Source organism: Oxyura jamaicensis, chromosome 1, assembly GCF_011077185.1.
Source record: "Oxyura jamaicensis isolate SHBP4307 breed ruddy duck chromosome 1, BPBGC_Ojam_1.0, whole genome shotgun sequence".
NCBI lineage: Eukaryota > Metazoa > Chordata > Aves > Anseriformes > Anatidae > Oxyura > Oxyura jamaicensis.
The window spans coordinates 184,164,621-184,189,591 of record NC_048893.1 but is presented as its reverse complement, the minus strand read 5'-3'; the positions used below and the strand labels follow the sequence as shown (position 1 = coordinate 184,189,591).

Sequence of the window (24,971 nt, the reverse complement as noted above, 5' to 3'; positions counted from 1 at the left end):
AGAATTACACTCCAAGTAAATCCAGTGCCCAAAATATTTTCACTTGAAGAAGCTTCATTAGGAAAAGGAAGGAAAAATCAAGTGAGCATATGTACGTGTGCAGTTAAGTCTGCAAGGGATAAACATTTGCAGATCATTATGCTAAGTTTCTAGAATTCAGTTGAATCAAGCTAGGGGATTAGTCTTTTCTATTCCCAGTAGTTCTCTAAAGAGAACAGAAATGATTGATTTTTCCCTCAACTGCATGATTTAGAAAAAAAAATAGCTCTCAAAAACAAGCCAAGACAGTTGTTCGATCACATCTCACCTGCTGCTGCATGCCAAGGAGCAGAAGAGGGGAAAAAAAGTCACACAAGGGGAAAGGGCATCAATATTTAAAGGCTCTAGGCCCAGCTTGGATGCTGTAAAAATTCGTTTTTAGCATTAATGGATTTTAAAGGTGGAATATATTAAACATAATGCTCCAGAACTTCATCTGAGCAACTCCAATTGATACATTTTAGGCCAAGTAATAATCTGTTACAATTACAACATGCAAACTAAATATTTACTATGGGATCCAACCTTGAAAAAACAGCAATAACCAACTGAAGCAAACTGCCTTAGAATTAAAAGAACCAGTGTGGTAATTATTAACAAAATATGGTTTTTGTTTGTTTTAATATATGGTTTGCTTTTGCAAAGCTCAGTTCTGTATTAAAAATAGTGATAGAAGTGCTTGACCGTGAAAAAAGTAAACACTTTGATTTAAAATCAAGACTGATAAAAATATTTTTTTATGATAGAAAATATTTTTCTTATGCACCAATTCAGAAGCTCCACAAGTTTGCACTTCTGATTTGGGAAAAACAACAAAATCATAAACAAAACACAACACATTATCTGAGCTAAAGCAGTCACTTTCAATAGTTGATACGTGTTCCTCATGTACCATGTAATCACCAATTTTCTTCACTTAAAAGACCAGCAGCAAACATCAATGAGTTTTTGCTCATCTGACATGTCATTGTTCTGTTCCTCTGTTTTTATTTGTCCTGAGCACTTCCATTAGTTTTGATGTTTACTAAAAAGGCTTCTAATACTCTTGTCTTCAGTTCATGGCCAAATACCATCGGCAAAGGCTTCCACACATTAAATTTTGGGAGTATGTACCAGATAAGAGGGCAACAGAAGATTAAAACATGCAACACTTGTTTTCCACTAAGCATTTTTTTTAATGTCCAAGTGTCTAACTGGAAACTAAGCTGAAAGTTCCTTTCAGTGCTTGCAAGGGAGCTTATTAAAAAGAAGGAGCAATATTTTACACAGGCAGATAGCAATAGCACAAAGGGAAACGGTTTTAATCGTTTTTTTAGATTAGAGGTTAAGAGGAAATTATTGACTGTGAGGGTGGTGAGGCCCTGGCACAGGCTGCCCAGAGAAGCTGTGGATGCCCCATCCCTGGAGGTGCTCAAGGCCAGGCTGGATGGGGCTTTGGGCAACCTGGGCTGGTGGGAGGTGTCCCTGCCCATGGCAGGGAGTTGGAACTGGGTGGGATTTAAGGTCCCTTCCAACCCAAACCAAACCATTCTGTGACCATGAACTTGAACAAGTAGGAATAGATACTGTTTTACCTGCCACAGAAAAAAAAAAGATGCCCATCTTTTTAGAACTGTTTTAAGTCTTAAATATTATTTTTGGTTCATGAAAGGGAAATCGGATAACAGCTAAGATTCTAAGTTGTGGAAAATACAGTGCTATGCACAGATTGGACCCTTCTATTGAACCCACTTCTAAACAGGACCACTGCATTTATGAGAAAGCGTAACATTTAAAAAAGCAATTGCTTGCCCTACGACTTCTCACTTGATCCTAGTCCCCAGCCCCTAATCTGCAGACATAGTTTGCTGTCCTCCTACCACAAAAAACTCATGAGGTGAAACTGGGCAATAGATTCTCACATCAGCGAGTGGCTGGAAGATCTGTCACCTTCACTCTCCCTTTGATGGTAGAAAAGAGTATTTAGCCTCTAACTTATTTCATGAGTTGCTTTCCATAGTGGTCCTGTGCATCACTCCAAGTTCTGGCACTCTACAGTCATTGTTAGGCTGACATGTAGAAAAGTGAGAAGAGTTGTTTTGGTCAATGACATTTTCTCCCAGTTCAGATGCCCCATTACATTACCCTTCCTTCATATCTCTTAGCTCAACTTTTGGAAAAAGACAAATGTTTAAAAATTCTAAAGTACATATGCTATCAAGTACAGAAAGCAATTAGAATAAACTTTTAAGTACTTGAAAATAGGAGATCCCCCTCTATACTTTTTTGTAGTGCAGTAGTTCCTATCTTTCAGGATTTTCTATACCCTTGTTCTCTTGCTCTTCCTTTTCCACACAGATTTTCATTTTTGCTTCTGTAGATCTGTGCTAAGAAAACAATAGGAAGGACAGATTTCACATTCTTGTTACAGGCAGTTTGGCTTTTAGGGAATATACTGAGGTGGAGGTTGTCAGCTGAAACTGGCAAGCAGGCAGCTCAGCTGACCCTCTGAAAGGCACTCAGTTCTTGCTAAAGAAGCACTTAACACATCGGATCTACTGAATCAAGCAGCTGCCATAGGCTTCCATTTTTTAAATAAAATTAGATATAACCTTACTTTGCTAAAGCAATGAAAATCATAACAAGTTTTAGAAATAAAACATAAAAGCCTTTTTGGAGTCTAAAAATCCTACAGTAACATTTGTAAAGGTATTCCTTCATACAGCTACATGATATGCACATCAGTTTTGTAAATAAGATAGGAGTGCAATCACACCAATTAACCACAGCTGGTCCTACAAAGGTCAGGGCCAAAATCTTCCTGCTGTTGTAGATGGGAAGGATGGAAAGAAAAGGAGACTGAAGCGTGTTTTTCTTGTTTCTTATTGCCTAAGTCTAGCCTTTCCTCCTGGAAAAGGCAAGTTCATTTTTGCCTCTGCTGAACACCCTAGAGTCCCTTTACCTGCACGGTTTGATATTTAATGGAACACCCCCCGCGTTGAAGCACTCACCATTAGAGCACACCCAGTAAGCCACTTCCATTATCCAGCCTGCCCTCTCACAGTCCTATTTCCTTAAATCAAAATTTAGAAGCAGGTGCTGAGGCTGTTGTACTACTCACCACCATCTGCATTATATTCAGAACAATCAGAGGTAACCAAGAAACTGTCTGCCACTATCTCTGTATCACTATATTCAAAACCTAAAGTAATCTTCAAACCATGTTAACTTCTTCCACTATCTCCTCCAACTTTCTGATGTTTCTAAACACCAAGCCAAGTTGCTCTATTTTCTTCCTCTCATCTAGCAAAATCCTCTTTATCTTCAGGTTGCACACCTTTCTTTATGCACAGAGAATTTTTATCCAAATCTTTTACTCTTTCTGGACAGGCACCACAGGAGTCACATTGTTTGCCTCTGCCCATTTAGCGGGACTAGTCTGAATTCAGATTGAAACACAAGTCCTTTTTCCAGGGTCAAAAAATGTCAATGTTGCTTTACGTCTGTTTTAGAAAGGATAAGAAACTCAAAAAACAACTACAACCATTTTGTTTCCTCTGTGTTGAACTCCCAACACATCTGGGAGCAAGGATCCAAGTTTTCACGTTCCTATGATTGTAGTCCATTCATCTGGCTGCCTTGGGGAACAGATAACACCAGCGGCTCACTTTCCATTGAGGTTCTGAATCATTTTTTGGGTTAAAAGGTCCAGTCAGCCAAGTATGGCAGAAAGCTCATCAGGAGCTCAGTATTTTGATCCCACAGGAAGGAAACAGCTCCCTTCGAGAGGGGCCATACAGAAGTGGATAAGTGAGAGAAGATCGTCTGAGCAGATGGGAGTCTTCAGCAAGACATTTGATTGAAACCGAATGTACATACTGCAGTCTTGGCACATTTAAAGAGGTAGTGTAAAAAAATAAGTTTCCTTGTCCACTTGTCCAAGTAGAATTATTTAAACAACCTTTACTATGCAGAAACAAAGAAGATAGCTAACTTCTGTTGCAGAAGTACCGGTTTTCATTGCTCAAACTAAGCAGTGTGAGAGGTCCCATCAGGGTGCATTATGCTGCATGGAAACTAGTAATCCAGCCTTTCCTCTGGAGAGGGACCCTGTCCCCTTGCATTCACTGGGAACTCCTAAGACCTGATGAGCTAGGATGGGCCTTGACATCAGCTTAAGCTTGAGCTGAAAATACTGTCAAGACAACTGTTAACTAAATCACATAGATGCAAATGGAAAACTGCAGCTTTCCAGCTGATTTTTTCCCACAACAGTATCCACCAGACATCCAGAAACCCAATAACTCCTTTGGTACTCAGAGATACAGGCTTTGTATCACCCTTTCTGTCACGCAGGATGAAGTGCCAATTCTAAATGAAAGTATCAGATGCTGTTTGTTATATGTCTTTTCTCCTGTCTCTACAAATACCTCTAATAGCAAGCAGATATTCAACTGATATCAAGTTCTGACACTGATACTGAAACAAGCAAGCTGGAAAAACATACATGAATCTCCCCGGAAGATGAAGTGTATGATTTAAAAAATAATAATAATACCTGAGGAGCATGGCTAGGCTTGCAGGCACTTGTTAAGTACTTAGCTAAGCTCACAATACAGACATCAGTTTTGTCATAGCGGTTCCACACAACGCTGAAGATAGCTTCTTATATTGAAATTAGTCTTCTAGCTTGTTCGACTCTTCTTCCAAGATCTTACTCCTACTCATATAACAGAGCCTAACTATATTCCTGAAAGCATACTGCAGGTCTCACCAGTTTCCACCTAATTAGTTCCTTTTGCTGAGGCTTGAGTTTGATTTGTACAGGTGGTGTTCAGAGACCACAGAAGCATGTTTTGTACAAGTCACCCCTTTTAGCATGCTTAGTACGTGATGATTAGAGGCTTCCTTAAGTGAGTTGTTTATCTTGCTACCCCTGAAGCCCATTCAGAGAAATAAAACTAGAAAGCTCGACAAATTCCCCTTTTCTGAGCAATACTTCTTTCTGTCAAGAACTACACCAGAATGTGCTTAGTTACTTACATCTAGAGAATCCTCATTGACCAGGATGAGAGACATGCTCTGTGAAATGAGTCTGCACGAGTACCCTGCAAGAGGAAAAAAACAACACAATTTGTTGGGGGTTTTTTGTTTGTTTTGTTTTGCAGAAAGTCTTAAAGTTGGGCTCAACCTGAAAAGGAAGATCTATAGCTAGGATTAGGATTTCTATTTTGAGCTGTTATGCCCACCAAGCAGGCATTTGCATACAAGCCACATTCCAACTTGACAAATCTATTAGCAACAGACTGCACTTTATCTGCAATTCCAAATACAGTGCTTAAGACACTTAAACCAACACAGTATTAATTAGATGCAGTAAATGCAGGCTTTATCCCTAAAGCAGTCATTTCTATACCTGAACTTCATTTATCTGCGTGAAGGCAGGATTACCTCACAGGAAAGGCACAGTTGCAGCTATGCCATACATCTCAAAGCACACGCAGTGCACATCAGCTGGTGCTATCCAGTCCTCCTAGCCCCCATGTGTACTGTACATTTTTACCCCTGCGAGTTTCCTGTGGAAGGTCCTGAGCTTCATCAAACAACATAGATCAAGTGATCTACAGAGAGCCCCTTCCAGCTCCTCTAGGCATCAGGAAATTGTATTAGATGGTTCTCAGTGAAGGACTGGGGCATGAACAAACAGCAAGTTACCGCAGTCTAGGGCAGCACGTAGAAGGCAGTTCCATACATTCACCAGGACACCAAGAAACATATTCAAAAATACTGAAGACAAAAAATGCTCTGATGTTTTGGAACAGTAAGAGCCAGTGATTGCAGAACTGCTTAGTAACTCTGAACTGGCAGTTCCTCTATCACATTTGTCACTCACATGAGAGAGAAAGCAGCATCCAGGAAAAATATACATAGCACTTACAGAATCATCAGTTCACTGCCAACTTTATTCATGAGAAGAAGAAAGTCATAAGATGCAGACTGACCCTACTGCATTCTCCTAAAAGCACATCCAAGTTCTCTTCAGAAGTGGCATAATCACGTGGCTTCGTAAAGCAGCAGAGTATTCAGCTATTGAAGCAGTACGTGTAAGCCTCATTGCTTATCTAAGTTATGCAAGAAAGCAAAATACAAACTATGGTCTCTCAGTATCTCTATTGTGCTTTTGCAATCAGAATGCATCCAAGCAACTTCAGGAAATGATTGTCATAAAGCGAGGTCTCAGGAAGGGTGTTTTTTGTCCACTTACTTTTCTTAAATGGAGTCTGTAGACTACCAAAGTCTAAGAGTAATGTTCCAGTGGTGCACCACTGCAAGGCTGACAGGTTCAAAGAGCAGGACCACAGTCAGCGTTAAAAGATTAAGTCTCTCTTCCTATCTCCCGAGAGCAAGAAAACAACTGAGGTGTGAGTTTATTTTCTGTGGTATTGGTTATTTAGGAAGACCACACAGACATATCAGTTGTAATGCAAGTCTTTTCTGCAGGCTACAGTATTTTTTGTAATTGGGCTACTTGGATAGGTATAATCCAGGGTTGGCATGCCTGCATCAATGAGCTCTGTCAGGAAATAAAATTCCTCATCTTCTTTTGTGGACAGCATGCTCGTATCACACAGTCAATCACCTTCAGACAGCAAGTTTGATTACCTGCAGAAGTTTTGTTTGTTTCATTTTTACAGCTGCGTGGAATAGTACCAGATGCAACCTTACCGAAACATTCTCATCTTAACTGCTTTAATGATCAGTGGTTTACGTTCTGCTTTAAAGTAAGGTACAGAGTGACATTGAACCCGTTGGGAAAGTAATGAAATTTATTCTAATGAAATGCAACCTACAACACAAAAGCTTTGCAAATAGCCCATGGTTCTGCCAGTGAAAATGTCTTTTAGGGGGTAGCGCACAACTGAGTAAGGAGGCCTCAACAGGTACAGACAAACACTGACTTGGGAAAAGAAGTCAGTCTGTCATTTTTAGAAGTCAGTCCCAGGCTGAAGAACTACTTCCTTAATTTTAGTGGGGAGAAAAAGAGGATATTACAAATTTAATCACCTCTCTTCATGTCAGGGTTATTCCTTCCCCAGGGAATGGCAACAGATTCTTGCTGCAGGCTGTTACAAATTCAGTTTAACTAATTCAAAGGATTTTCTAGAAGCATGTGGTTGGAAAAGCAGCTGCAACAGCAAGCTGTAGTTTCTAAACTGCTGCTTACTGTTTCACTTTACATTTTTCAAATCGAGCAAGATGCCATTTCACCACTGGAGCTGAAGAAAAAAAAATGGCAAACGCTAAGGTGCTCTGCTGCGTGACGTGGACATCACAGCGTCAGAAGAAGCAATGCTGCAGCTGAGTTCAGTTTGTGTCTTGTCATCACATTAAATAGGAGTGAGATCAAGCTTAGAATAGGAGGACCTAAGTCAAGTCTTAACATTTTATAGACATCTACGCACTATGTGCAGTTGTAGGACTATAAAGATGTTGAAAACTAGCACTGGTATAAAACAAAGTAGCTGGCAACCAGCAAGCTACAAGGGAAGTTTGTTGTGATATTTTAAACACAAAGTTTTATAATAGTTATTTTTGGCAGCACCAACAAAACAAAAACAGGCTCTACAAGATCAGGGCATACTTTTGCCAGTGCTTTTGACTTGATCAACTGCTGGCTCGGAGCCAGATATAAAATGCCGATCCATGCTTGTCAATTGATGTCTGGGTCTTAAATTTAGAAGTCTGCCTAAAAGTCCACGAAGCAGATGAATCAGGTACTTCTGGGACTTGTTTCCCTTCAAGTACCCTGAGAGAAAGATTGCTTGAAACAGAGTTCAAGATCGTAGCCCACAGGCACGCTCACACTGCAGGCATACAGAGGTAAGAACACTTATCCTCCCTGTCCGAGGGCACATACGCCCTGCCCAAACTTTGTGTTGGGATACAGACAAGTACACTGGCATTGCTTCCATCTCCCCAGTGAAAAATCACAGAATTATTCCAGGAGAGGAAAGATTTCCAAGATGAGAACATAATGCAGCTCTAGACATGGATTTGAGTCGCCGTTGTTTTAAGGTGCACTATATGCATGCACTATGAGGGGAAGAGAGAGTCAAGGCAAGAGAAACAGAGGTATGTAGGGACATTGTGGGAGTCTCCAAACTCAGAGCTCCTGGAAAAGATGATTTTATGGCCTTTCATATGTACAACTACTGTCAGCATAAGTGCTTTCAATATCTTGCCAATAGCTGGTACATTTCCTCCAATTGTTACTCAGAAGATGCAAAAAGCAGATACGCTTGCAAGGAGACTGACTAGCAGACAGCCATCTCAGAATCGCCTCCAACAACAGACAAGGTGCAGTATCACAGAAAACCTTGACATCTACTTGGCAACGCAGAACTAAGAACTACCTTGGCATGAAGCTGACTATGCCAGTCAGCAGCCTACAAGTTATTTCAGCCTACCTTTGTCAGAATAACGGGTCCTGTTGATCCTGAAGATCTCAAGGACAGCTTTAACCTCTGAAGTACTGGCTGGCTGCCAAGAGTGGCTTTCCGTAAGACTGGCCAGTCATTAGGTAGAGGTGGCCACAAAAGGACCCAGACAGCATAACCAAATATCACCACAAAGTCATCCAGATTTGTTTCCACCATCCCAAAATTCCTCATGGAAATCAACTCAGGATGTGACATAGAATCATAAAGGTTGGAAAAGACCTTCAAGATCACCTGGTCCAACCACCCCCCTACCACCAATGTCAACCACTAGACCATGGCTGTGTCCCCAAGCACCACGTCCAACCTTGCCTTGAACACCCCCAGGGACGGTGACTCTACCACCTCCCTGGGCAACCCGTCCCAGTGCCTGACTGCTCCTCCTGAGAAGAAATGTCTCCTCATTTCCAACCCGAACCTCCCCTGGCACAACTTGAGGCCATTCCCTCTAGTCCTATCACTAGTTACTTGCGGTAAGAAGCAACCCCCAGCTCCCCACACCTTCCTTTCAGGTAGTTGCAGAGAGCAGTAAGGTCTCCCCTGAGCCTCCTCTTCTCCAGACCAAACAACCCCAGTGGTCCCTGTCCTTCTTGTGCTAGGGGCCCCAAAGCTGAACGCATGGCTCCATGTGGGGTCTCACAAGAGCAGAGCAGAGGGGGAGAATCATCTCCCTCGCCCTACTTGGCTTGCTGCTTTTGATGCAGCCCAGGATATGGGTGGCTTTCTGGGCTGCAAGCACGCATTGCCTGTTCATGTTGAGTTTCTCATCCACTAACACCCCCAGGTCCTTCTCCTCAGGGCTGCTCTCAATCCATTCTCTACCCAGCCTTTATCTGTGCCTGGCATTACTTCAGCCCAGATGCAGGACCTTGCACTTGGACTTGTTGAACTTCCTAAGTTTTGCACAGGCCCACCTCTCAAGCCTATCAAGGTCCCTCTGGATGGCTTTTACTCCATTAAAGCCAAGAAAAAACAGCACACAAGAATGATAAAAATGAAATCAAGACATAATGCACAGTAAAATTAAAACATTACTGTCTGTTTAAGCCCTCCATTTCCCATCAAGCATACAAGATTACCTTCTTTCTTCATGTAAGGACTGCCCTTAACCAAAGCAAAGTCAATGCCCCCTTTGCCTTTAAAGAAGCTGAATATAGCCTGCCATCCTGAGCAAGGATTTCATTCCAAAACCCCAAACTCTCCGAAGTAAAGGCTACCACATGCTCGTCCACTCCCAATGAACCGTTCTATAAAAGCAGGCCTGTTTTTGTTTAAGAACCCCACACAGCAGATCTACTATGAAACCTGCAAAATCTCAGACAAATTTGACATAATCAGAAGGATGGGTACCTATGTTGATAGCTGTTTCCTGTTTGTCCCCTGTCAGAATCCATATCTTAATTTCAGCTTTCATTAGCGTGGCTATTGTTTCTGGAACACCTGCTTGCAGGCGGTCTTCAATAGCTGTAGCTCCGAGAAGCAGTAAATCCTGAAAGAAAGAATTTGAGGGATTGGTTTCTTATGATAAATCTGTTTGGAACACTCTCAAAAAGGGAATTAAAAACAACATGTTGTGCCTCATTGCTAATACAACACTTTGACAAGCGATACACGCTACAGTAAATTTTTTGTGTGCCTATTCTACTTCTATTTCTACTCTGCATACAATTCACATTTCAAGAAGTACAGAATGGAACCCAGTGTTTATGATCAGAAAGATGGCAGCGTTTCAAGAACAATTAATTCAAGTTACACAACTCCAAAGCTATCCTATGGACGAATGTATATACACTAGAGCATTCTCTAATCACCGTAGGAACATGGTGAGTCGTCACAGTTAATGTATTGCTTAATCTCCCAAAACAAAAGTCACCTGGCATCGCAGCGTTTAAACTAACTTCCCTCCTATGAAACGTGCACACAAACTGGATACAATTACTCAAAGCAAAAATTATTGCAACTATTTACGGATATAATCACTACATCTATGTAACAGAAATGGTATGAACATTAATCAGTCCAAGTATCTGTGGTCCACGTACAGATGCCTGCCAGAAAAGAATGCCTCATACAACAATTTAATACAATAGCGTTAGCCGTATTCATACGCAATTGTAAAGCGATTGCTTGAAGAGATTTGGCTGTGTTACAGGAAAATAAGTCAGGCAGACAAAAAAAATAAGAAATAAACCTTGTCAAGAGGCACAATCTATTCTGCCAATTTTAACTTTAAAAGCATTTTTAATGATTGCTTAGACATGTAAACACGTCCCACTTAAAAGAAATTTATATAAATTTAGTTACATGCCCCATTTCAGGGACTGAACAGAAAGAGTCACAGCTTCTCTTCTGTGTAAGGTCTGTAATTTTTTTAAAATAAACAAAAACAGATGAAGAGAACATCAGCGCAGCTCCAGCCTGTATGCATGCATAAAGATCTGAGGGGGAAGTTGTTACTCATACAGGTGTGTAGGCTAACATTAATTACAGGTCTTGACAAAACTGAATTTTTGTTATGAGACATTCAGCAAGTAAAGAGAGTGGAATGAACTCCTTTAAGCCATTTTCTTCAACATCCCAGTAAAACATTAGCCCTATTAATACAAGCAACATTTGTAGGTTAACAAATCCAGCCAAAGTGTGCAACTGCAGCTTATGTCCCCAAACTCACTTGGTAAGTGATTACACAACAGCACAGCACCTGGCAAGGCCAAGCTGCCTGAGCAAGGTTACTCTTGCATCCGTTGAAGCCCTCTGAGCCATTTCACAGGTGCCCAAAAAAACAGTTGAAGTTTCCCTCCACCCATGCACCTGTACTATGATCCAGTGACCCCAGCACTCAGACAGAAAGTACCACTCCCACTCTTATTTAGGTCAGCATGTTAAAACCATGTATTTTTAATTCCATCCACGTGACAGTTATCTAGAAAAAATGCCTACAGACCAGAGAATTAATACAGGAAGCATCACCTCTGAGAAAAATTTAAGTTTCTGGTGCAATTCCCTGCTTACTCCTTAACCAGCAAGCATTAACAAGAAAGGAATATAATGGAGTTTTTTTCCCTTCCAGTATGGTGCTAAGTCCCAAACTCCAAATCTACAACCAACCCATGGAAGCCCATTTTTCAAGATATTAAATTATGAAAGCAGGCAGAAGGTAGATGGTCAAAAATGGTTTAAGGACAGAGAAAACATCTTCAAGGTAGAGAATCAACCCATGCTGACCAGTTGATCATCCACGATCATTCTTCACTTAAGTGAAAATATAAGAGTATGAAAACACAGCGCAGCAGGAAGCAGAAAGCCAAAAAGCTACACAAATCACCAAAGTCAAGGCTTAGATAACAACAGTGCTACTGGGCAGCCTACAGAAGATGACACAATAGATATCAGTTTAGAAAGCAAGACCCAGCCTTCAGCTATTGCTTAGCAAGTTGCTGGAGTGTTTCTGCTACCCCATGAAATCTAGCTCTTGTGATGGTCTCAGTCTCCTGCAATATGTTTTCAGTCTATGCAGCTACAGGCCTCAGTGAACACATGGAAACCTTTAGTGTCTAGAACAGCTTTCAAAAAACTTGAATTGTGACTGCCCTAGAAAAAGGAAGATGTTTTTCTTCATATGGGAACTCGGTGCAGCACACTGATTACATAGGTTCTGCTATCAAGTTAGACCAACCGTACACAGCTTGCTAATGAAGAAGACAATTTCATTCTCAGAAAACTGAAGAGAACAGTTTGTTAATCTGTATAAAGACACATTCAATAGAAAAAAGACACGTATGGGATCCTGATTTTGATCCTCAAAAATGTGTTTTACCTTCTCAATGATCTCATAGCATTCTTCCAGCTTCTGAGCTCTGTCTTTCAGAAGCGTACTGGTTTCATTGTAGATGTTCAGCCACTCTCTGTAAGAATTTTCTGACAGATCTGCATAAGCAATGCACAAAGTCCTCAGACCTACAAAATGGAATACAGTATAATTTTAGTGTGTGCAATGGCTGAGTATCAGCAAAATGGTTTAAACTCTAAATTCTAACCCTCTCACTGGCGTCGTCAGGAGCTTTTAATGCACACTGTTGAAATCTGGATTCCAGACAACCTCCCTGTACGTTTTTGAAGAGTCTGGCTCATCTAGGTTAATAGCACTGGTGCAAATCAAGATAGCTTAATGGACACAGACTTCTTAATTTTCAGTATTACAATCTAAGAATTACTGGAGCAAAAATGTATAATCTTTAATCTTTTTTGCTTACGTATGAAACAAGCTTGATTCACTTTTTTTGTTTTGTTTAAAAAGTAAATTAAATGAAGATCTGGCTACTTATGATTAGAGGTATTACTCAGCCAAACACACTGCTCATTTTGTTTCTTTTTAGAAAGACTATTTTCTCCTTCAGTATACGCACATAACTCCCATTACTAACGGTAGTTACACTTGCACAAAGGAGTAGAGAACAAAGCCTGCAATGTATGAAGAACATTTTATTAGACCACCAACAGAAATTAACATACAGAAGTAATGATTTTTTGTTTTTCCCGGCATGAGTTAAGCAGAAAGCAGTACATGCCATAAGATACAAAGGTTTAATTACTGGGAATGTGGTAGTCTAAAAAAAAAAAAAAAAAAAAGGTATTTTTAAGGCTGAATGAACAATGGTTTCAGATTTGGGGATAAAACCATTGGCTCATGCTTTCACAATAATGCCAATATTTTATGCTACTACAGAAAAGAGAACAAAGCCAAGTATTTCCCTGTGAACAGAGGTGTTATATCAGTCATAATCTGACACGGTCTCTAAGACCTTAACCTTTGACATCCGGGTCTTCCAGGCTTCTCAGTGTGTTCACATTATCCATCTGCTTCATAAAGCCAAAGATTTTGTCACCTGACTTTTTATACCAGTAAAAATACCAGTTACTCCAATGAAACTGAGACACAGAACTCATGTCCCTTTTATCACAGACACACAGAGCTCCATCTTCTCCTTCCAAATTCCATTTCTGTACTGACATTGCACAGAAGCAGGGCACAATCTTCCTTTGGTCCAGTTACCCTAGAGCTGCTAGTCTGCTGCTACACACGACTTCGGAATTTATCTTTATAACCATCTTATTTGGCACTACAAAGCTTAGATAATGCAGAAATTTTGATCAATTCTTGCAACGTACTGTTTCTCTTACCTTCTGTGGCAAAGTATTCAAGATGGCACAGCGTTTGCTCCATATACTGGGAATCTTTTGAAAGCCTCTCAAAAATGACGTTGTCCTATTAAAAGGAAATTCATTACAACAGAGTTAAGTCTACATATGAAGTTTCCACTTGTGATTTACCAGCTCAAGTGCAGTTAGTTAAGTGGACTTGCTTACATTAGAACGCAACACTGAATTTAAAAGTAATGCATTGGGGTTTTAGAGACACTGGCCTGCATAATGATCTGGCCTGTGCCCACTGGCAGAGATGCTGCACCCACTGTGAATAACGGGGACAGCACTATACTCTGCCCTCCACACCCCTTGTCCCTGAAGTGGTGGTCCCCTCCCTCCCCATCAAACAGCACAGAACACTGCTTTCTGAATTAAGCAGATACACTGATTTTTCAGACAATATGAGAGTCTGGTCTTATTCAGTAATCATTGCAGACCAGTACAGAAAGGCTTTTTGCAATCCTCTCTAGAAAATATTCCCACTGATGTTAAAAAGTTTTAAAAATAAAATACACAAATTAGAAAATGTTATATATTTTAAACATATTTTGAATTAAGTTATTAAATATGAAAAATGATGTTAAAATGGAAGATGGAAAAAATAAACAGATTTTACCTCAGCATTGACTTGGAAATAACCTTCCTCCCACAACTCTCTACCACTAAATCAAGTGAAAATTAAGTACTTAATGACATGAATAACAATGCTGCACTCAAAATGCAGCAGCACCACTTACATATCTGGAGTCTCTAGATTTTATTCTGTGACTTCCAGAAGTTGCTACATATACATAAAATACGCCAACCCTGAATTTGCTTCAATACGTACTCCTCAGCTAACTAAGCATACAGGCCTACATCTATCACTGAACAGAGACAGGCATACAGAACAATTTATGATAAAAGCGTCACGACGGGATGTTTCCATCAGAACGTGGCAGGGTTCGTGTAGAACAGGCATTTCACTTAAAGTTCAGATGAGTGGTAGATGCAGCAGAACATATGGAACAGAACAGCAGATTAGGGCAAGAGTTGCAGCAGTTAGAGCATTAAACATTTGATCCTGCTCAAACCGAAGACAGCAAGAAGGTTTTGGCTACAATTCTGTTCTCCTTCCCTCCACAGCCACACTACAAGAAGCTGTTAACACAGGCAGAGCAATAGCAGGGACTGAAGACAAACAGGAGCAGATCACTAAGGAGCTACTATGCATACAACTTTGAAGCACTGCAGAGCAAAAGTAGGCTTATTTCATTCCCACCACACTAGCACGAAGCTGGGACCATCTTTGCCAAGTCAGGGAGTTAAACTGAAGCAGCCGAGCAGTGCACCCAAACCTATGTTTCAGGACCAACTCAAGTAAACCAGATCCTTTCCCAGAACTCTAGTTTTCCCTGTTGCAAAAAGCCATCTTCCCTCCCTGTTTTCCATTGAAATCAGAGCCACTCTCCAGCAGCAGCCAATGCCGGTTTTACAGCCTTTGTATTCTCTTAAGTTATTGCTCGTGTCAGTGAAGACAGAAGCACAACATGGTGCAAGCCATGATGACAAATAACAGCAGGTGCAGAGATGTGAGAGAGCCAGATCAAGAGCCAACCACTAGAGAACGAAATGCTCGTATTAGATTCACACAACAGCATTTAGCCTAGTTCCTGAACTGCTACTGCACAGCTGGGTGAAACCCTGCCTTTGCTTAAGGAGAGGGTACTGCTCCCACTAGTTTCGGGATTTCACTCGGGTAGTAAATAGCCTAACAACCTTCCTGTCTGCAAAAGAAGTCAAAGGAGGAATTACAGCCCTCCTAAATCACTTGGCCCTAAACAAAAAGCCAACTGGTATTATGTATGAGACATGAAGTGCCAGCATCAGCCACAGCTGTTGAAACAATAACTGGTAGTATTAGCTCTCCATTGAAGTACCGTAATTACTTACAGCCCCTTTGCAGTAGAGACGGAGTTGTCCTGCTGGAGTTCGAACAATCACTGACATTCTCTTCCTGTTACTATTGAAAGAAAAATATTTGTTTTCATTAGTTATATTGATGAGGATTAAGCCCCGGCCCAGCCAGTGAATTTTCTCAGATGCTCATAATGCATCGAGGATCAGGTGAGATGGAACAGCAGTAACTTAAGACCTCACTATCCTAGACAGCAAGGCAAAACATTAAATTGCAAATCTCTAGCTTGAGCCCCGAGGTTCCCATGGGCAAGCACCTGACCAGAATGCCTAGCCTTGCAGCCAAGCATGAGCAAGAACTTGGAAAAAAGCAAGATGGCGTAACAACCCCTTTGAAAGGAGAAGAGACTCATTCACTCTCAGCTTTTTCTTCTACCTCAAAAACATCAGTTTGGGGGAATTTGGCTAGAAATGGAAACATTGAGACTGAATTTCTATTATTTATTAGCATGACAGATGTTGAAATAACTACCCACTGAGACACAGGAGCAGTTATTTAACTTTCTAGCTGAAAAGAATGCAGAACATGCAGAAATACAGAAAAGAATCATAGTACAGACCAGCTCTTGAACTCCCTACCCTTCAAGGGCCGTGCATCAAGGCAGTCAAGTTTGGTATACCTTTATCTTGAAAATAAAGGTAAACGGTACCGTGCCCCACACAGGTGTTTAAGAGTGGAAGGGGGATATTTATTTATTTATTTAATAAATTTTGGCATTTCGCTTATCCACTTCTCCTTTAAAAGGAACACTGGAAACAAAAATGCAGGAAAAAAAAAAAAAAAAAAAAAAAAAAGAGGCAGAGGCAAGCTAATCAACTCTCCCCTCAAGAGAGTGTTTGAATACCGGTTTCTTCAGGGTCATCTGTAAGCAATACTTGGATGCATCCCTGGAAGCGTTCACGGTCAGGCCGGACAGGGCTTTGATTCACCTACTTTAGTGGAAGGTGTCCCTGCCCATGGCAGCGGGGTTGCACTGGGTATACTTAATGGTCTTTTCAAACATAAAACTTTTATGATTTTATGTAATTCTTTTCTTTATCCAAAGGAAGACTAAGAAACAGATAAAAGCTAGAAGCAGAGGCACACTCTCTCTCTTCTTGCAAATACTGACAAACACATCAGTGTGTCCAGCAATCCTCATTCTCAGAAGTTGCTCTGGCAGATCTAACCCCCTTTCCAGACTCAGCAGCCATTTCCACAAAAGTAAGCTCTTAGCATGTCTGATCAGATCAAACAGCCCTTCCTGATGACTTGCTCAAGGAAGTCTGGAAGGACAAAAATTAACTAGGTCCAGAATTTCCATAGTAAACTACTGACCCTGGGGAACCTCCATTTGCTTTTGGAATGGAATTACAGCAACTCCCTCAGGGGTCACTTGGGTAAGTTGGTACACGGGGAAGAACTAAGACAGCATTTTCTAAAAGTGCTGCACACAGGCTACAGATGCTTCTGGCTGTGGGGAGCAGTCAGTATGTCAGAAACCCTTAAGGACTCTTTCAGCACTTGTTAGATATTTCCACAGGTAGCCTAAGTAGCTAGATTCAGAATGAGAAGGTAAAAAGGAATGACAAGTAATCTTTATGATCTCCATTGATGCAGAGCCCCAGTCCAGCACAGACAGCTTCTCACTACCCAAGCAGCAGCCTGATGAATTCAACACCTCGCAAAGCTCAGTTTTTCATAGCTGGGGTGCTTCCTACAAAGGGGTGCCAAAAAGCCCTTCAGTAGGAGCCTCCATCTGCTGAAATGAAACACATGCAACTTGCAAAAGCACTGGAAACGTGCAATCTCAAACCAAGCTCTTGAAGTAGACAAGTGACAAATGAGGAAATGAGGCACGGAGTGACATTTCCAGGGCAGCAACTTCACAGTAAACAAAGCTTGAGTGGCAGGGGAGATCTCCACGCTCATAGTCCAACAGCTGCCACCAGACACTATTTTGTAAGCTCTTTTGAGTCGTACATCGGAAATATGGGAACTTACCTGGAAAACTCCAGCACGTTAAGAATTTCAAAGGTTTTTTCTTTTCCCAGCTACAAAAACAAGACATGTACTATTTTAAGTACAGATTGCATGGCATTTTTACACGTGTAAACTCGTGAGTTACTTAAAGCATCCTTGCTTACACACTTCGGTATAAATAAACTGTGGTAATAGCTCCCTCTCCTGGTACAAGTGATGCAGAGCCTTCTTTAATGAAGACACATTTAAGACTGACACCTGCCTTTTACTATTTTTATACCATTTCCGTCTTGGATTTTTGATGAAAGCAATGGTGGTAACACACCAATGTTTCAGTAGTTGCAGAGCAGCGCTCACACAGACCAAGGACTGTTCAGCTCCTGGTGCTGCCCTGCCCGTGAGGTACCTGGGGGTGTTCAGGGAGCTGGGGCGGGACACAGCCAGGAGCTGGCCCAGACTGGCCAAAGGGATGTAAGAATTTAAGTTTATCACAGGGACATCCCACGTCATGTGGGTTCACGCTCAGCAATAACAGCTGGGGTAAAGAAGGAGGAAGGCAGGGAGAGATGGCGTTTGTCTTCCAATGAACTGTTACGTGTGATGAGCCCTGCTTTCCTGATGTGGCTGAACACCTGCCTGCCAACAGGAAATAGCAAATGAATTCATTTTTTGCTTTGCTTGTGCACACAATTTTTGCTTTATCCAGTTAAACTGTCTGTATCTTAAACAAGCAGTTCGTGTACTTTTTCCTTGCAGATTCTCTCCCCCATCCCACCCAGCAAGCGTGAGCAAGTGGCTGGGTGGTGCTCAGCTGTCTGCCAGGGCTAAACCACATCATCATCTTATTCAGAAGATTATCTTACTTGGAAGAAATATTCCATTTTAATAAAATGAATTAAACATTTAGAAGTACAGCAACTACTAAATACAACTGAGTAAGAGAAAAGGTGCCAGACATGAATTTCCTTCCTAGGCAAGCGTGCCCCTTTGTGCTTCTCAGCCAACAGAAATACTCTTCAGGCACAACTGCTGTCATTTACCATCTAAGCTTGCAGTTTCCTACTGCCTGCTCCACAGGGAAGGACAGAGGACTTTGCATCTAAAAAAAAACTGTGACAACTCTTCCCAAACTGCAAAAGCCTTTTGCATAGAGCTTACTAGAGGCTTACTAGAGGCCCTCCAAATGGCATCTTGCAAGAACCATACAGGAGGCATTCACACAGTCTGGCAGTCAGTGAGCCATGCACATCTACTTACCGCATCAATGATAACTGAATGTGGAGTCCTTCCTGTGAAGACATAACCAAGTTTTTTTGCTCCTTTCACTAAAGCCCCTTCATCTGTCAATACAGGAAAAGCTTAAATTTAGTGTAGGATGTAAAGGAGGAAGCTTGCAAAGCCCACACCTAAATACACTGTATTATCAAAACAGAAGCCCTGTTTGCCACGTGTTCCAACTTCCTATCCAACTGCTCCAGTAGCTCTGCACACACTTTCACAAGAACATTTTACTCCTACAAAGGCCATTTAAGATCAATTAGACGAAGTTCATACTCAATCCGTATAAAATGTCCGGCAATTACTGAAGCATTAAGCTCTTTTGTTGTGGAGGAGCCTTGGTTTTCTTCTACCTGAAAAAAAGGAAATCCCTGTTCTGAAAGCAAGACCAAAGCCACGTTACTCTATATTCCTCAAACATGTGTTGGATCCATTTCCTGCTGTAATGGCACGAAGTTCTTGTCCTTTAGAAACACAGCACAGTCTTCTGGACACTGAGCTGGGCACTGTCATTAAGAGCTCAAATAACTAAGCTGGAACTAGAGCCACCACCTCTAGCAGGTACTTGCACAGCATTGCTAAGGAGCAAGTGGCATCAAGCCCAAACACCAGGTAAGTGCCTGGCTCAAGTGACCTTCTTGTTGCCACAGCTCCCTTGGTTTCTCACCGCTCGTTAACACCGTCAGAGCTGCCCTGCATGGCCTCCTTACCCAGCTCCTGCAGCTCTCTATTAAGACATAAATAGGAAGCATTACTGCTTCTTCGCTACATCAGTCACTACAAAAATTTTACAAGTATCCTCAGTAATGGACATTGATGGGGAGCAGGGTTCTGCTGTTCTACTTCTGGCATTCTTTACCTCTTTCAGTGCTTCTGTGCTTCCTAAAAGAAGGAAAAAAGGGGTGAAGGGCAGCCTGGATACGGCCAAGACTCTGCTCTTTAGTGTACTGTGTCCTGTTTCAGAACCTTTTATCTGCTTAAAACAACACAGGAAGCTCCTAGATCAAGAAACAGAAATAAATTTGCACTCATACCCAATAGGTCAGGAAACTGCACATGGAGAAACAAATTAGTACATCTAGGCAGGGAAGACAAGTCACTGAAAGTTTTCATTTTTCTCCTCACCTCTGCAGAAAGAGGCCAGAGAGAAAGAACTCATGAGAGCAGAAGGGATGATAAGCCCAGCCTAGCCCTACAGAAACATAATGGGACTTCACAGCAGTTCTGCAGTATACATTGAAAGCTGAGAGCATTGATGACAGAAGAAGGCAGACAGCATCATAGGAAACGTCTTGCTTTTAAAATTAATTATCTTTTCTGAAGTTCTGGACATTCCTTCCATCCCCAGTTATCCACTTTACGTTCCCTCGCTCCTCCCCTCCCAAAAAAAAGAAAGCAGCAACCAACCTGGAGAGGATGCCTGGTAGATTATTTTGTTTCCTTGTCTCTCAGGAACAACAGTATGACACACGGCCAGCAGAGTGAGGAATTCCTGTATGTGCACAGCTGTGGGCTAAACACAGCATCAGGAAAGTCAGTTTTACTAGGAGACACAGAGGCAGCTGTCCCCTAACCTCAGAAGATGACCTCTTAGAGCACTGAAAACAGAAGTAAAACCCAATCTATTCCCTATTTCTGGCAGTTGTCTCATGGTCTCCAGAACACCAGTACAGTTACAGGCCAGCATTAGCCAACTCTAATGATAAGCATCAGTTAAACTGCAGAAACCTGTGAAGCCTGCAGCTCCCAAATACAAAAGTACCCCTTCTGTAGCACCCCTTGCTTCATATAGGCAAAAGATGCCCACTGTAAGATGCTGATGAGAGCCGAGCAACAGGAACTACTTCTACTCTGGTACCTTCTGTGACAGTTTTTAATAGATCCGAAGTAACCACACCAGAATTCAACTCCTTGCAACTGCACCCTGAGTGAAATATTTCCAGAGCAGACAGCTGCTGCTTAACCAGCAGAAGGCACCATCACGGGTCGTTACAGAATACGTCAGCCAGCCAAGCAAAAACTGGATCAATGGTCCCTACGTGCTGAGCATCACGAAAACACAAAATACAACATGTTGCTCACAGACCGCGTAGTCACCGGTCATGTCTACAACACTGAAAATGTCACAGCACTTAGTCACAGGCCTCTGATTAGCTACAATTGCCAGACTTTGCTGCAGTGACTTAAAATAAAGTCTCCTACCCCATTCTTGCCTGCTTTCCACCCCTCCCCTCTTGCACAGCATCTCCAGTCTCACAGCAGTCAGGAATGGTACTCAACCACCCAGCTCACAACCCAGCATATTAGGTTCATCCACAGTTCACACAGACTTTCTTTGCTGAAACAGTTGGCTGAAACTGCTTCTGTTCAAACTGCTCTAGCCATTAGAGCAGAGAGCTGTAGTCCAGGCGGCCTGCAGCTCCCTCACGAGGGGAGCGGAGGGGCAGGTGCTGAGCTCTGCTCTCTGGGGACAGCGACAGGACCCGAGGGAACGGCATGGAGCTGGGACAGGGGAGGGTCAGGCTGGGTGTGAGGGAAAGGTTCTGCACCCAGAGGGTGGTCGGGCACTGGGACAGGCTCCCCACCGCAGCGGTCACAGCCCCGAGCCTGCTGTAATTCAGGAAGCGTTTGGACAACACCCTCAGATACATGGTTTGGTTTTCTGTGCTCCTGTGTGGAGCCAGGAGTTGGACTCAGTGATCCTTGTGGGTCCCTTCCAACTTGGGATATTCTATGGTCGTATGATTCTAGTAGGTCCACCTTGCAGAAGTCCCCAAAGTCACCATTTGCAGTTGTGCTTGTAAACTTTCCTTAGAATTTCAGTATATGAAAATGCCACCTACTTCCCACAGTTCTCATTAGCATAGCATATTTTACAGGTGCTTTCACTTAACAGAGCCACTATGAAGTCAAGAGCATTACAAGAGCTGTTAGCACAACATCAGGCCGAAAGAAACACTATTGTAATGTTAAAAACAAGATCTGATGTAGAAAGACACCAACTTTAAAGTGAGGCTGGATTTTCTTGTACAGGATTTTACTAAACACAGGGCAATTGTTGTATTTCTTTTGTTTGGTTGGTTTTGTCTTTGTTTTTATTTATTTAATGTACAGAACACAACCTACACACTCATATGACAGAAAGATTCACTGGTGAAAACAAGCTTTCTGTTAGAAGAAAATAAATTACTAGAGAAGCCATAAATAAAACAGTGGCAACTAATCCATGCTGTGTTAACACGTCTAAACAAGAAATATATCAGAAACAGGAGATGTAATGAAGTCTGACTGCAGGTGCAATATCCACAATCTTGCTTTACTTCACATATTTTGAAAAATTATGATAAAGGAAGTAACTGTTTCACAGACCTTTACCTTTGCACACGTGCTACTGAATTGTATTGTCACATGTCACTGAACTAACAGCCATCGCTTCTGACAGGCTGGAGTGCAGAGGCTGTGTTCAGGAAAATGAAAGATTACACATCGTCAGGAGCGAGAGAAATACCAAGTCCACAGCAAATTGCTGGTCAGGAGGTTACTGCTGCTCCGTTATTGCCAGTGAAAGCAATGAAGGACCTTCACCTCCACAAAATGAACAGCCTGCCAGATTTTCATTTCAGTACCCACTGCTGCAGACCTTTGATGTCCTTCTGACGCGTGTATCGCATCGCCTCCCGCATGCGTTCATGCTACGTGTTCTATCAGCTAGAAACAACCTGGCTCTGGTGATGCCACCGATTTTACTCCTTCCCACATCTCTACTTCTGCTGTCGAGGCAGCAGTGTAGTTTGTTGCTGTTTTGGTATATTCACAGCTCACAATGGACCACATGGCAGTCTTCCAAATCTGTAGCAGCAGAACAGCAGACAGAGGCCCAGCTTATCATGTCAGCTCCTGCACACAGCTGACATTTGTTACCTTCCTGCATTGCTCCAACACTGCCACAATATTTGTTGAAGTGGCATGAATCAGGGCAGAGTGTTCAAAGAATTGCTTCAGAGCTGTTAACGAAGGACCTTGTGGTCATACTGGCTTCTGTGATCACACATCCCTTGCACCGTGCAAAGTTTAACCCCAGCATACGAGCAGTTAACCTGCAGGACTTAATCTTGCTTTATTATTTATTTTCCTCTGCTAAAGCAAACCTCTGCAATTTTGCTAATCACATTCTTACTGATTGTCTCTGTGAGGCGTTCCTTGCCTGCTTTTTGTTTTCGTTAAGCTCAGCTCTATTTTTCTTCTCCATTTATCTGCAGCAGGAGCAAAGGTTGCATAGGTCAGTCTTTTCTTCCTCTGCCCACAGGTACCTCCCATTGTAGGTTCCTTTTTTCCACCATTTTTCTCCCTGAGTACCAACAGCTCTGAATCAAAGCTACTGCTTCTCTTGGAACAAGGTCAGCGTGGAACACCTGGTCTATAACCTCCTGCATCACCAACATATCCCACTGATTAAACCTAATTGGCACGCTGCCCCTACAAGCTGAGAACTGCAGACACATTGAGACATGGCTTCCTATTTCTGGAAGCAGTTTGTGGATTGTTATCTACAAAGTAGAACCTACAATGAAAGTGGAGTTGCCTTATCTAGAAGGCACAGCACTATTCATTGTTGAGCAGGCCACAGAAAATGGGAATATCAGGAAATATTATCAGAAGTTCTCATCCCTTTGCATAAGGTGTTCTTCCTTACTCAGAGGGAACCAACGATGAGGTGAAATTCAGTCTCTGGGGAGCAAGTTGTTCTCTGCAGAGCTACGTATCTGCATGCCACACACGCAGTCATCTGCGTCCCCTCACTAGGAGTGAAACTGCACCATTCTAGCGAGCTACTCACAGCCAGATGAAGGTACAAGGAATTTATACATAAAGTTAAAGATTACTTTTAATCTCTATTCATTTCTAGCAGCATCAGATCAGTCTCTCTCTGATCTTCTCAGATGAGCTGGACTGATAGGTTTCTGAGCAAGCGGCCTAGAAATGGACAGCAAGATATTAATGCACAGTCTAACAACTTGACCTTGCTGCTTTGAGTAACTATGGCACATTCTGCACCAAGGACAGCTTGTAAAATACTTATCCATTCATGAACAGAAAGAATTAGTACTCAACCCCTTAAAGAGATATAAAAAAGTGATCTTCCTACTGTTTTGTTCATTAAAGTATTTTGACAACAGTTGAGGAACCAGTCACATTGGGCACCTGTACAACAGTGAAGCTGGTAAGGTTGGAGGCAATATTCCAGGAAAAGACTCAATATTCCAGGAATATTCCAAGAAAAAGACTCAAGAACACATTAACTGGCACTGGCATATTGATAGTTAAATGCAACTTTATCTTGCCCGAACCACTGAAAAATGACCAATGATTAGGGTACGGCCTTGTACTCGAGTGAAAGAAAAATGCTCAAGACCCCTACACCGCAAGGGCAAAAGCTGAGTGAAAAGTACTTCTTGCCAAGCGACAACCATTTGTGAGCTGCAAAATGATGCATTCGGACAGTTTTACAGGCAACAGTTACTTGCTGAATTAAAGCCTCCCACAGGTTTTAACCACCTGAATGGTGAGATTCCTACGGTATTTTAAATTCTAGTTTTTCATCCCAGTAAGTAGCGGTATGTTTTTCTTGTTCTCCTTTCCTAAGGAAATAAGAATCATCTTACTACAGTGGCAACTTCAACCAAGTCTGATGGACTAAAAGCCTCGGTTCCCACACACCTCATAGAATTAAGCAGACATTGGAGATGTCTGGAAATGAACACTTTTACTGAAGCAAAGGCCCGACAGGGGTTATCTGTTCTGCCTGGCCAACTGCTCAACTACTCATCACACATACTCACTGAATGAATTCATGCATATGTAGCTATTCCATCAGCTTGCTTCTTGTCCAAGTGGTAATTTGGGGGCCAGAGAAGAGAGCTGAGATGAGAACTGGAATTAGCAGAAGTTAGGAAAGAATCCAGGGCGACAGAGGAGACTAGGACAAGATCCAAGGTTATTACTCTTTGCTTCTTGACCATCTTCCCTGCACTCCTCACATGCAGATGAAAAGG

General features: G+C 42.0%; 1 protein-coding gene across 5 annotated transcripts in view; it reads right to left on the bottom strand.

The window, feature by feature from the left end:
• Positions 1-24,971, bottom strand: part of ATP8A2 (ATPase phospholipid transporting 8A2) — a 324,912-nt gene that overhangs the window by 228,193 nt on the left and 71,748 nt on the right. For all 5 annotated transcript variants that reach the window (XM_035326034.1, XM_035326038.1, XM_035326047.1 and 2 more), the window contains 8 exons: positions 20,326-20,431; positions 18,898-18,980; positions 17,662-17,711; positions 15,654-15,723; positions 13,698-13,782; positions 12,334-12,473; positions 9,867-10,005; positions 5,062-5,126 (listed from right to left, as the gene is read on the bottom strand). In XM_035326034.1, coding sequence (XP_035181925.1) covers positions 5,062-5,126; positions 9,867-10,005; positions 12,334-12,473; positions 13,698-13,782; positions 15,654-15,723; positions 17,662-17,711; positions 18,898-18,980; positions 20,326-20,431 — 738 coding nt within the window. The remainder of the gene's footprint in view (positions 1-5,061; positions 5,127-9,866; positions 10,006-12,333; positions 12,474-13,697; positions 13,783-15,653; positions 15,724-17,661; positions 17,712-18,897; positions 18,981-20,325; positions 20,432-24,971) is intronic.